Source organism: Plectropomus leopardus, chromosome 9, assembly GCF_008729295.1.
Source record: "Plectropomus leopardus isolate mb chromosome 9, YSFRI_Pleo_2.0, whole genome shotgun sequence".
Lineage (NCBI taxonomy): Eukaryota > Metazoa > Chordata > Actinopteri > Perciformes > Serranidae > Plectropomus > Plectropomus leopardus.
Window position 1 is genome coordinate 4152237 of NC_056471.1, and position 14077 is coordinate 4166313.

Genomic DNA, 14077 nt, shown 5'->3' on the forward strand with positions numbered 1-14077 from the left:
GAAAGGAAATAAAAGCCTGTTCCAGTTAGACCTCTGTCCCAATTAATAGCCCTGATAAGTATTTGCTTGCTGAACTCAACAGGCTTATATTTGGGAGAGGCTTATGGGAAGTTATCTCCAGTGTGTCGCTTACAGCTGACACACATGCAGCTTTAAACGACAAGGCTAAAGGATGTTGGTGTGATTAACATGACAAAAATTTGCTGCATTACATTTAATCATGAAAATAATGTTGAAACAAGCTTACTGTGTTGCTGCCAAAGCAACCATGTGCAATTAATGAACACAATTGAGTTGCTTAAAGCCCACACACGTCTTTGACAATGTTCCAAACATAGCATCAAGGAAAAAGGTGTCTGTAGGCTGCAGGATCTCATTGTTCAGAAAAGTACAAGACGCAGAAGCGTTTCATCATGCAATTTTTATTCTTCAGTTGAATAACGACTATGGTACATTGCTTTGCGTGTAAGAGACTTCACTGCTGTTGTTGTAGCGTAGAAGCATTCTGTGTGAACTATTAAACATGCTGGGAAAACTGCTCGGAGGGCAAGGTCAAAAAGAATAATATATAATAAATAAACTAATATACTGTACACACATATATATATATATATATATATATATATATATATATATATATATACACACACACACACACACACACACACACATATATATATATATATATATATATATATATATATATATATACATATATATTACAGTAGTAATGGAAACTGTATGGCATAAAGTTCATTGATGCATCTATGTGCAATGGATCACTGGATAAAAGGAAAAGGAGCTAAACTCCACATACAGTGCATAAGAAGAATCCAGATTAATTGTTCCTTTGTGGTCCTGAGTGAATCTAGACATTGGAGACTTAGCCAAAACAGCAGGTGATTAAAAATAAATTAATATTTAAAAATATATATATATATATAAAATAAAACTGACCTTCTAAAAAGAGCTTAAAATATAATTAAAGAAATATTTTAGATATGTAATTATACATATTATTTACCCATAGATATTTCCCCTAGCTTTAAAAAAAAATTAAAATAAATGTACCTTTTTTTCAATTTCTGGAACAAGTCTTACCAAGTTGTTCATTTTGAATAAAACAGCAAATGTGCATATGGTTCAAAGTGTTCAAAGTTTTAAATACTTGTGAATGAGGTGTCTGAAAACAGCACAAGAAAAGTGATGTCACTCAAGGATTCAAGGAGTTCATAAAAGGTTAGAATTTTGACCTTGGCTGCAGATATGCTTGGATTGCATCCAGCGCAAAGTTTTTGGCATTACATTGATGTGGAAGATACATAAAATAGCTGACGTGTCCCTCATGATAACCTGAGTAGCTATAGGCCTGTTGTCATCCTTTACTGTCCCTAAAGGTGATGGTGGTGACGATGATGATCTGAGGAGGAGGAGGAGGAGGAGGAGGGGGTAGGAGGAGGAGAAGGAGGAGGAGGGATATCACCAGTTAATAACCCCAGCCTCCTCTGGCTGTCAGCATCATGATCGCAGAATGTACCGGGACCCCCTCACCAGCGGAGCCGCGTCCGTGATGACTGTCCGCGGGCACAGCTGCAGCCCGGTGACGCTTGACATTTCTTCCAGCCAGTAGTTGGAGTCCTCAGAGCCTCCGCGCCGCGCGGTGTGGAGCTGGAGCTTTGGCACAAACACTCTCTCACACACACACTCAGAGGCTGCCTTTCCGGCGCGCACTTTGCTCCGACACTACGCTGCTCTTTTCTTCCAGCTGGGGATTTGAAACTTTTTGCGCAGAGAGAAGGAAAGGACGGACGGGCGGATAGTGCGGTGTGTGCAGTGAATGTAGCGACAGGCTGGGTGTCTTTGTGCGGGGCGCACAGCGGTGCTGCTGGACCAGCCGGGAACGCACCAAGTCCCGTCCCACATCCCCGCTTTACCCCCGCCGGTGTCCCGAGCACAATTCTCAACATGATCCTCCTCGGGACTGTGCTCGCGCTTCTCTTCTCAGGTACGTTCACTCATTTCATTCTCACACATTATTAGAGGAAGGAACGGTTATTGTGTGAGGCGCAAAAAATCTCTTTGGCTCACAAGTTGGATCAGATGAGGATGGAGGGAGTTCATAGGAGTACAGACAGATATTTTTGCCTCTTGTTTGTCTGCTCCCATTACTCCCAGTTGCATTTTTTAGTCAATTTCACGCTCTCGGAGCCACGGGGATGGAGAGGAGCGTTAAATTTCCTCCCAACTTTTCAGCATTGAAAAGAAATCCTCACATGGCTCTTACCGACTATTCAAATCTTCAAGTATAATTTTTGTCTTAATAATTCAGTTTTCTGCTGCAGTCATGTTCTCTTAAAGCAAGACATCCAGTCATCCAGACACCCAGCGTTTTTCTTCATCCAAAGCGCCACTAGGCTACGCCCTTCCAGCTCCGAGCCCTGCACGCAAACTTTGAGACTGTGACAGAAACAAGCTGAAACACTGCAAAACCCGCAGAAACACATGCGAGCTGTTGTTTGACACATGGATATATGTCAGCTCGAAGAATTCCTCTGATTTGTTAGGATAATATACAAAAATAACATTTTAGTTACAATGCAATTTTGAAATTTTTGCACATGAAAAAGGAGCCATTTTTGTAATTATTTATATATATTTTCGTATACCTTTTCATCTGCATATGGGACAAAATATGATATATTTCAAAGTCACTAACTAGACTTTAAAAAGCTGACTTTTTGTTAAAATGTTATCTGATTATCTATCTATCTATCTATCTATCTATCTATCTGCCAATAAAACAAAATATGGCCTAAAAACTGCATTATTTCATAAACAATAACTACATAGTCTACAAGCTGACTATTTAAGTAAAATGTAAATGTTATTTTTGTTTTTTGTCCTTACAAATCAGAGGAATTCTTAGAGTTCCTATATATCCATGTGACATACAGCCTAAACAAAAAAACACATAAACTATGGAAGTGCTAATAAAATAATCGTTGAACAACAGAATTCGATCCTCCAAAGATCACAGTCATTAAGATGCTGAACAGCTGTATATTAGCAAAATACTTGGGCATTAAATTCGTTGATTATAGGTGCCCATAGTTTGTATGTGTGTAATACAAAGTGACAATGAGGGCATTTTAAGGAATCTTTCTCCCTTTGTGCTTGCAGTTCATTTGCTCTTATGGATCTCTTTAGAGCTCCAGAGTTGGGTTTTGTTTTTGGTTTTTTTTTGGTTATTGTAAAAAGGGAACCTTTATGGAACATTTATATCAAGTTTCTTATTTCTATTTAGCGTAAATGTTCTATTAAGATATAACCACTAAACCACTAAACCTTTGTTTGGACCTATGGAGTGTTTTTTAAGTGTTTCTCTTCTTTCCATTGATTGGTTTTTAATGAAGGCTATCCACCCTGATAAAGTCGTGACTGCTTTATAACGCTTCACTTCTCCCTTCATTTATAGAAATATCGTTAATTATGGGCATGGCTGGGCTGAGAAGGATTTTTAAAGATTGACAACAACTTGATGCCGTAAATTTTTGCTCTAAATGTTTTTTAGACACACGCGGGGACACTTTTCTCAAAAAGTTCAAAATCTCAAACCATATGTAAAACTGGACCCTCTTACATCATTGAATATGAAGTCTTGTACTGACATTTAGACCTGACTTTGTGGCTGTGAGCGTGGTACTGATGATGACCTTGTTCAGTTGATTCCTTTGTCTCTTTGTGTGTATTGTGTAGGGTGAGTGTGCGCCTGTGTGTGGCCACTCAAGAGCTTGTGAATGAAAAGAAAGAAAAAAAGAGGCGTCTTTACAGCGTCATAAACTCAGCTGACAGAACTTCTCTATTGTTTATTGCATTATAGCGGGTCATGGTAAAAGCCCAAAACAACCACTTTGGAGTGTTTTATGGCAGAGTTTGTGTTGAGAGTCATGTATATGTGTGAATCCAGTTTTAGCTAAAGAGCTGAAGGGGCATTTTGGTGAGGCATGGCTTTTTATTACATCTTTTATCACATACATTACACATAGTGAGTATGACTCAGTGTACAGAGTCAGATGTACTGGAGCTGGACAAAGAATGATGTGTTGATCTCTGATGTTGGGAGTGATCGTGAATAAAGAAAAGAAAAACAAGGTGTTGAATGAGTACTCAGGCAGAGATTTGCAATCATCAAACAAAAACTGAAATCCAGATTTCAAAGTTTTGTCTTCCTCTTTTGTGGCTGTATGTTCAGATTGTGAGTGCTCGCTAACAGCACTTCAACAGGGCACGCCCGTGTCTGGTTGCTGTTGGGGTTTTTTTTTTTTTAAGTCTGGCCATGACAGAAAAACAAGACAAGCTCTGACGGAGCATAATGGGAAGTCACCTGACGTTGCTTAAAAGGTGGAGTCCAAGGAATGACGAATCAGTTTCAATCAGACTTTTTGTGCCAAAACTTCCCTTATTGATTCTTCAGTGTGGTATTTAATTTCAAAGCGTTTTTATTTCTTTCGATATACAAACATCCATACATGATATTAAAACTGTATGGTGGGATATGGACAAATAAAAAGTTAGGGAATGATTTGTCACTTTGTCACTTTTTCTTGACAAAAATGTTTGTCACCAGACCCCAACTGATATATCGCTCAGTGGATATTATCAGATCGATATTATATTTGTAAAGTTTATGTTTAACAGAACACAATGCAGAAAGAGATACTTAGAGTAATTTAGAATCATCAAATTAAATAATTATTATAATAATAATAATTCAATGAAGTTTAGTGTTTCAGTGCACTGATTTCATTTTTGACAGTAAAAGTTTATTATCAAACTATAAAATATCCGGCTTCCATTACATTATCGTTGTCACAAGTAGCTGATAATCATATCTGAGGGATAATTGCATCGAATAATTGCATATATACATAACATTGGCCAATAAATCAATATCAAAAGTTTTTACTCTCCAATATCGGTATCGGCATGTGCTTCAAAGAAAAATCCACTGTCATTCTGGTTTTACCATCTATCCATGATGTTTTTTCACTGCTTCTTCTCGGTGTCACCAGTGATTCAGGCCAGTTGGAAGATGGAGATGATTCTTTACAGTCAGAATAATATCAACACAGTTGCCAGAAAAATTATGACACTGAATGTTTCTGAGAACCACTGATATGTTACTTTTGCATGCTATTGAGTAACGAATGCACTGAAATGTATTGTTTCAACAACGGTTTGGTTAACGCGGTTAATCACTTAGTTATGGTCAGGCAGCCCTGCCTCCTAGAAATTGCGTTTATCAATGTATTCTCAGAGAACGAGTAAAATGATATTGTATGAAAATGCGTGAACAGCAGTTTGTTTAAGATAATACGAATTTGTGGCCCATGAATGACGTCATGTCCCTTAAGTAAAGTTACATAATTAAGGTAGAGTCATGGACTCCCACTTGGAAAAACAGCTATGTGTTTTTTTTTTTTTGTGATCAGATTTTCTTTATCACATGTTTTTGTGCACTATAATAATAAATCATATATACATCTCATCTCACAAATTTTGTGGGTATTGATACTCCAGAGGGAAAGTTAACCTTTTGTCTAACCCTCCCCTACTCACCCCTGGCTAGTTTGGAATGACCTATGAAGGTGTAAGTTGTAAAATTTAGAATAATAAAAAAAATACAGAAATAGGATGAAAAGATGAATAATTACAGGGAAAAAAGTATCAACGATGCCTTTGTAAAAAAAATAAATAAATAATGCTTTTCATGCCTCAACAGTGCAGGATATGTAGCAATGACTCACTAAATCTTATTTTTTTGTTTGTTTGTTTGTTTGCTTGGTTTTCAACAGCTGCCTTCAGCTTAGCAGGTGTCTCGCCAAGGTGTCACACCATCTACCATCCCCTCTGCCTACCAATGATAAAGTCAGCTCATATACACTATGTCACTTCAGAAGCATTGATATGATGCATATGAAATGTGTAAAAGTGATATATTCCTGGTTTGCAGAAACATGCAATACCAACATATTCCTCTGGCAGCCTGGCTGCTAATATAGTTGGTGGGTTATTGCGAAAGTAAACAAACCAAAGATCCCACCAATTTCAGAGCATATCTGTGTGTTTATTTTACTCCCTGGAAACACATGTGGATATGTATTATCAAAACGTAATTTCTTCTATTTCAATTTTTCATATTTGCTGCACAGCCCCTCAGGTACCCAGTAACAGCAGATGTACTCTGTGGTTGGGAATCAGTGGATTATATCACTGCTGTAGCAGGACTAATGAAATTCCCCCACAGTGGCTTTCTGTGAGCGCCGTCCGTACTGCAGCACGGCCCGCTGTGTTCATTAGCCCTGTTAATGATTGTCCAGCTTGTAGTGACACTGTAATGTTGAGTGACAGGCTCATATATCTCCCTGTCTCTCCGCCTCAGGTTTACCCCCCTCCTCCTCCTCTCCCTCCTCTCTCTCCCTCAAGGCTTTCAGGTCGTGTCTGATTTTCCTTTTTTTTTTTTTTTCTATCTCAATCTAAATTCCCCCTCGGATTCAGTGGCGCGTCAGAATAAATTGTTCAAGTCGTTCAATGAGGAAGTGCAGCCAACCGACGCCGGTGTGCAAACACATTTGGAGCGGCGGTGGCTGACGTCTTATCGGTGCGCAAGCAGGTGTGCGTGTTTGTGTATTTTTTAGGGGTGGGAGGGTGCGTGACAGGGCTCATTCTGCCTAGACGGCTCTAGTGGCTTTTTGAAGACCCATACTGATACTGATCCTTCAGAGTGGAGCTGCACAGGGAATATTTACCTCTCCTTTACGTCAAAACCCCTTAACATACAGTTTTCCCCTTTTGGTTACCCTTAAAGAGAGTGTGCTCTGACTCAGCGTGATAGCGTAAAAATACTTTCTTACAGACAAAGTTTGAACAATGTTTTTGTCTGAAGCACTTTGACTGTGTTTTTCACACTAGTTTGAAGTGGACGGGACTCTGTTATGTCACATTTTCTTTTCCACCAAAATAAGCAATTTAGCAACACAGTATCCACTTCAGTGACTGTGGCATTATTTTTTGCCCTTTTTTTTTTACCCTTTATTCTCCATTGCACCTTTTGTATACATTTCGGATTCTTTATATTCTATTTTTTCATTTTAGATTTTCTTAATATTGCTTCTATATTAGTCTATTTACATTTAGTCTTAGTCTATTTACATTTAGTATTTTATTCCAAACCCCAAGTCATATTCCCTGTATATGCAAATGTACTTGTCAATAAAACCAGATTCTGGTAATTAAAATGCATCCAAAACCACAATCTTTTCCAAATTGTGCTTTTGTCGCCTAAACCTAACCCAGGAGTCTGAACACGAACCCAGGGGTCCTTTAACCCTTTGAAACCTGGGCCGAACGACTTTTCTTGTGCTGCCTTCAGACACCTTTCACAAGTTATTTAACCCTTTCACACCTGAGCAAATTGCCATGATTTCTTTCACAAACATGGGGAAAAAGGCAATGAGCAACCTGGCAAGAGCTGTTATGCAAATGGCAAGAAATCAGTCAAAGGCTGATGAGAAAATGACCTGGAAATTAGTTTAACAAAGGAGGAGTATTATTAGAAAATTCTCAAAAAATGGGGAAAAAAAACACAAGATGAAAGTTTATTTTTAAATGTTTTTCATTATATATTTAAAATACAGTTACAGATTTTTTCTGCACTTGTTTTAGCAAATTCATTGTTTTGTTTTTTACTTTCCCTTTTTGTTTATTTTCAGGTAATTTTCTTGTGCAGTTTTTACCTTTTCTTGCTAATTTTTGGGTCTTTTTTGTAAAATGTCTCATTGCTTTTTCATGTTTTTGAAAGAAACCAAACACACATCAACATATTTTTCAAAGGGTTAAATATTATATATTGCTACAATAAATGTAGCAATATAGTGTCACAATACCTGGTGTTGAGGGCCTCACTAGAGACACACAAGAATGGTTAATGGTTAACCCATTAAACAATTATTAATTAACACTGGACAAGCTCCAAAAATGATGGGTCCTACATTTTCCATAATGCATCCAGTTGCAACTTTCAGTTTAGTCTGAGACTTAACTGAGATAAGTCTGATGACATCACTGGGACATCATCGGGGTCATTTTCTGTAGGTCAGGTCACATCAGAAAGTGTCAAAGTTAAACTGCAAAACATTGGATTGTTTAAGCTCGAAGACAAAGTGACTACTGGCTTGGCTAAACCGTAAACAAATGGAGCTGGCAGGCTAACTGCTAACACGCTAGCCAGTTGGACTAGCACTAATCAGTCACAGCTTCTCTCTCTTTTCTCTTCTCTTCTGTTTCGTTTACTCCTCCCTGGCATTACACACCATTCCATTCAATAAACACGATTAAAAAAGGGAAATAAAACTCTCCAAGTTTGCAAGCTCATTAGCTTAGCTTGGTCATTGATGGGACAATCAGTTTAGTTCAGCAGTTCATTCTGAAGTACCATTGACTTCCATTGACAAGTGTCTCTGCAGACCACTGCTGTTTCCTGGAACAGTCTTTACTCCAGCAGAGGATGTTATCTGTGAATCATGTCAGGATGGGAAATGAATGAAGATTTTATTGGTACCAGTGACATTATCATATGTGCTTATAGGTCAGGTTCTTTAATGTGTCTCTTAATGATTTCTTACCAGTTTTCTGTGGTTGAAAAAAGTAGTTCTACAAGAGTTTTTAAGCTTTAATGCAACTGCTTTTTACATATGAGTCTGAACACAGTGTAGAAACAGTAGAGGAAAGGCTTGCAATGTGACAACGGTGTGTAAGAGCTCCACTGTTTAACTGCTTTCTTAGCCAAAGAAAAAATACTGCTTGGCATTAAAACCCCTATGGACTATTTGGTGCATAGTGCTTTTTATTCTTCATATTTGATCATTTTGGCTGTGCTCATGCATACGGCATAGATTTTGGCAAGATTGTGTATTTTTGTTTAATGTTGGAATTTGCAGCTCAGCTCCTAAGTCTAAAATACACTGTGTAAACGAAATTGTTACATTCAGACTGTTAAGTTAAAAAAAATTCCTTTTTAAAATGTATTTATTTATTTATTTTTTACCATGTTTGGCATATGGAGAAAATACATGCTATGGATGCTATATAAACAACTTTTTTCCCATCTAAAAACATGATGACAAAAAATTGGCATTTAAAGGGTTAAGGTTATCATACCATAGTTATGTGATGGAAATGCTGCTCAGTTGGAGGAGCCGTGGCATGCATGTGTGTAGTGTCAGATACATGGCATTCCTGGAATTTTTTTGACCATCTTGGGTAGACTAGTTTCAGTGTAATGCTCTTGTTTCCACTTTTTCTTGAAACTATCATTTTACAGACATTGTGCTGCACTGTTTTCATCTTCTCTTTTTTCTGTTGCACATTTCCAACAATGTAGACGCATGAGTTTGTCATCCCTGTTTTACAACTGACAGAAAAACATGCTGGCATTGATAAAAGAAAATGATAAGCTTGAAGGCATACGATTCCGATGGAGCGGACATTTTGGAACTTTGGTTCCAGTTAAAAAGCGATTCCTAGACTCCCATCCCTAGTGAAAGACACAGTCTGTTCACGCTGCTGCCATCTGGAAAAAGATATGGAAGAATCCACTGCCGAACCACCAGACTACGGAGCAGCTTCTTTCTCCAGACTGTGAGACTCCTTAACTCCTCCCTCAATGCCAAAAAGATGTTGTAGGATTTAGGATCAACTTTAATTTCATTACTTCTCAAACCACGTTTAAGAAAAAGGACAATAAATCTACGTTGTACCTTGTACCTTGTAGTGAATGGTAGCACACAGTTAATATGAGTCTGAAAACCCAGAAATAAGTACATATTTCAGCACTCATTGTTCCCTTGCCTCAAAGTCAATACGTTTAAGGGGAAACATAATGCTCAGCCCATTATACTTTCTTTTATCATAATAATGAAATATTACTGATTTATGTATCTGGCAAATCGTAAAAATAATGACACTGAATGTTTCAGCAAAACGATCTTTGAAAACTTCTTTCAGTTATCAGTAAAATGTTTAGTGACACAGCCTTACTTTACTTCTGATGAATGTATTTAAGCCTCAAAAATTCTAAAAGTGGTGTTCAACTGTGAAGATTATCTTGCAGAACAAAACCTCCTCAGCATTGGCCTCTAGAAAAACGGGGTACTCTTAAAGCTACAATAGTTTTCTCCTTTTAGCGCTTGTGTGCAGGTTTTTCAAACACGGGTAAACCTGCTAATTATAGGCTTTATTCCAAATGCCAGTGAACACAGCTCTCCAGCGGATGAGTCCAGAGTGCTGTCCTGTCAGCTGGCGTGTGTGTGTGGGTGTGGTGAGGGGGGGTTTGTTGGTGTGTCCGTGCAACGTCACGGACAGAAAGGAGAACAGATAAACAGTAGACAGCAGCAGGAACAGAGGAAACTTTTCAGTGGTTTCCTCTCTTTATATATATCTTATTTATTCTGTTTTTGTTTCAAACTCGGTGCGGACTAACTTGGAACAGTGTCGTAGTGCTGCTTAGGAGGAGGAAATGGAGAGTAATTAGTGACGACGGGTCATTGCATCTGGCTGGTTAAAGAGCTGAAATTACCACGTTCACCCGGTTGTTGTGTTCCCATCAATGCCAATCAGAACCAAAGCGGATAAAAACCTGTCTCTACTGCAGAGTCATTTGAATGCCAATTATTCACATTCTCAATGCATTAAAAAGACAGATGTTTGTGGGTGTTAGTGTATTTTTTGTGCAGTGCGAATGAGGCTTTTGTGTGTGTGCGCCTTTGGATTTGAGAAAGCTCCTCCAGAGCCACAGAATATATATACACAGTTGTTTTCACAGGATGAGGAGCACTTAACATGACTTTCATGTGAAAAATGAATGGAATGTTCCTTTAAGTAAAATAAAAATATCAGTTGATATATTGATAAATATATTGCTCTAACTTTAGAAATTACTTTATCTGAACGTACCACCTACCTTTATAACAGATAAAACACACACAGGTGTCAGGTGGAAGAGGTGGAGGAGCATGCTGTAGGCTATCTCAGCATGCTAACACGCCTTTTACTGACTGTTCCACCGCTCTGCAGGGGAGTGTGCTTTGAACAACAGGAGTCCCTCCAGTCAGGGGGGAGAGAGTGAATGTCTTATCTGTATTGATCTCCAGTGACAGACGTTGATTTGATGTTGGTGCATTGTATGTGTGTGTGTGCGTAAGCATGTGCCTATATTCTGAACCAATTATTGTGATACATTGGAGAGAAACAAAGGAGAAAAGGAGGCAATAGATTAATTAATAAATACATAAATTGAAAGATTAAATAAATAAATACAAATGGGGGGATGAGAGAAGCATACTGCTACTACCATAATAATAATATAATAATAATAATAATAATAATAATAATAATAATAATAATAATAATAATATTTTTTAAACTTCTGGGTTTTACTTCTTCGGTATGCAGACCATTGAATGTGCACAGCAGCGTTTCTCCTGTTGTTCCTGCACATATCACTGATTTTACATTGTGGTGATGTCACAGATTTTTAAATTGCTTTTCTCCGCTTGAGGAAAGTGTCATGTACTGCAAAGCAGGTGGACCCAAATGCAGAAGACAGCAGACAACTCAAATTCAAACCGATCTTTATTCCAGGTCTGAACCGAAAAAAAAAACCCCCAGAATATCACACAACCAAATCAAGGATCCAACAAAGACTGAACCTAAAACCAGGACTTAAATACAAACTAGACTGACGAGGGGATGAAGTGCAGTTGAAGAAAAAGAGCAAAGAAGCTCAGGTGAGGAGAATAAGGTGACAAGGGAGAAGAACAGGCAGCAAGCTGATTGGCTGGGAGAAACTGAGGAGCAGGAAGAAACTAACAAGGCTAGTACAGGACAGCTGTGACAGAAAACAGGCGGAAAACAAAGGCAGGAAGTGACACAAGACATGACACATGTCAAGAAAATAACCAACAAAATAAAACAGGAAACAGACTGAGCATGATGAAGATGTGACACAAGTAAAAACACAAACAGAAAACCCTAAAACAAAGTCCAAACCCCCCACAATATTAACAAAATCCAGAATAATGACAGAAAGTTTTACAAGTATCAAACCACCAGAATTCAGAATAAAAAGAGATAATTGATTTTGTTTGCAGTGGAGATGTCCTGTCAACAGTTTTACAGATGTTTCTTTTACAATGGTGGTCTAACATGCTTTAATTGGGCTGCAGGGGATTTTCTCGCCACAGAACAACGAGGAGTCACGCATTTGCATCCACCCTTTTTTTTTTTTTTTTTTTTAATTTTTGCACATTGTTCTCAAATTATCGCAAAAAAAACTTTTTTTTTAACATGGGAAAGTAGGAAAAATTGATGTATCAGTAGGTAAATGTGTCTTAGAACCATGGAAACAGATTAAGCATATGAGTGTTGAAATAACATTACAGTCATTGCAGAGGCCATTTCAAGCTTTTTTTCCTGCATTTCTGGAGGCTTTTAAGAGCGCATTTCTGCACACAGGGTTGTTATCGGAGCTTCAACAGCACAGAGCTGAAATATTGTTCAAAACTCTCTTTTTCCATCGTCTAGTGTGCTCTCTGTTATTGCACATCCAATGTTTTCTTTTGTTTGAGGTTTGACTGGTGTTCTTTTAATACAATTAACTCTTTTAAACCCAAGCAAATTGACTTAGTTTCTTTCAAAAACATTGATGTCATTTAGTGGACAAGATATGACCTGGAAAAGTGCTAAAGATTATAAGAAGTTTGTGACATAATTTCAGATTTGTAACTGTGAGAATTATACATATGGTTTTTCCCTAAATGAATTTACCTAGCTTTTATCAAATCAGTTTTTCATATCTACTAATTTATGTGGAACATTTCTTAAAACAGTGTTGTTGCTCCACATTTTTTAATTACGTCATCTTGTTGCCCCCGCTTCCTCTGCAGTGTCACCTGACTGGTGAAGTAGTGCCACCTACTGCTCATCTCAGTGACCCAAGTCCCAATATTGAGTGCATACATTTGTATTTTCTTCTGCTTATTTTTTGAAAATGTTGTCATATTTACATTTGCTACATTTGGATGGACCCTGACTTACAAAAGAAAAAGAGACAGAGAGAGAGACACACAGAGAGAGCGAGACACAGAGAGAGAGAGAGAGAGAGAGAGACACACAGAGAGAGAGAGAGAGACAGAGAGAGAGAGAGAGAGAGAGAGACAGAGAGAGAGAGAGAGACAGAGAGAGAGAGAGACACACAGAGAGAGAGAGACAGAGAGAGAGAGAGAGACAGAGAGAGAGAGAGAGACAGAGAGAGAGAGAGACAGAGAGAGAGAGAGACAGAGACAGAGAGAGAGACAGAGAGAGAGAGAGAGACAGAGAGAGAGAGAGAGAGATTTGTATTTTCTCTTATTTCTTCTTTTTTACAATTGATTGGTGATTACTCTTTGTACATCTATTATTGTGGATGTGTTTTGATGCTTTGGCAACTTTGTTCTTGGCGCTTACATGCCAATAAAGCACTTTAAATTGAAATTGAATTGAACTGAGAGAGAGTGAGAGAGAGAGAGAGAGAGAGAGAGATGAAGAGGATTAGAAGTGTGTGTGAGGTGCATGAACTTGGTGAAAGAAGTGAGGAAATCCATCATCCTTCTTCTGTCACATTTAATGAAAAATGAGTAACTTACCTGGCCTCCATCCACCTGGATCCATCTGATCTGGTTGCGGAGGTGTGTGTGCATGTGTGTGTGTGCGTGTGAGATAGCGTTCTTCTCAAAGGGAATGGTGTATCCAAGGGGGTAGTTTGGAGGTCTTCTGTGTGTTTTGTTGATAACCGGGATTTGGAACTCAAACACAGGGGCGGCAGATGGTGTGTTGGCTTCTGCTTTCATGGCTGTGTGTGTGTGTGTGTGTGTGTGTGTCAAGTGTGCGAAGGCGTTAGATTGAGTGCTGCTGCGTGTGTGTGTTGGTGTGTCCTTACTCAAACTCAGTGTCGGACACGAGTCAGTGGTCCCTGAAGGTA

At 38.4% G+C, this 14077-nt stretch overlaps 1 protein-coding gene across 1 annotated transcript in view; it reads left to right on the plus strand.

Moving 5' to 3' along the window:
- Positions 1-1964: 1964 nt before the first annotated feature.
- The window catches only part of gfra3 (GDNF family receptor alpha 3), a 64072-nt gene continuing 51959 nt past the window's right edge, over positions 1965-14077 (plus strand). The window contains exon 1 of the mRNA XM_042492760.1: positions 1965-2005. Coding sequence (XP_042348694.1) covers positions 1966-2005 — 40 coding nt within the window. The 5' untranslated portion in view covers position 1965. The remainder of the gene's footprint in view (positions 2006-14077) is intronic.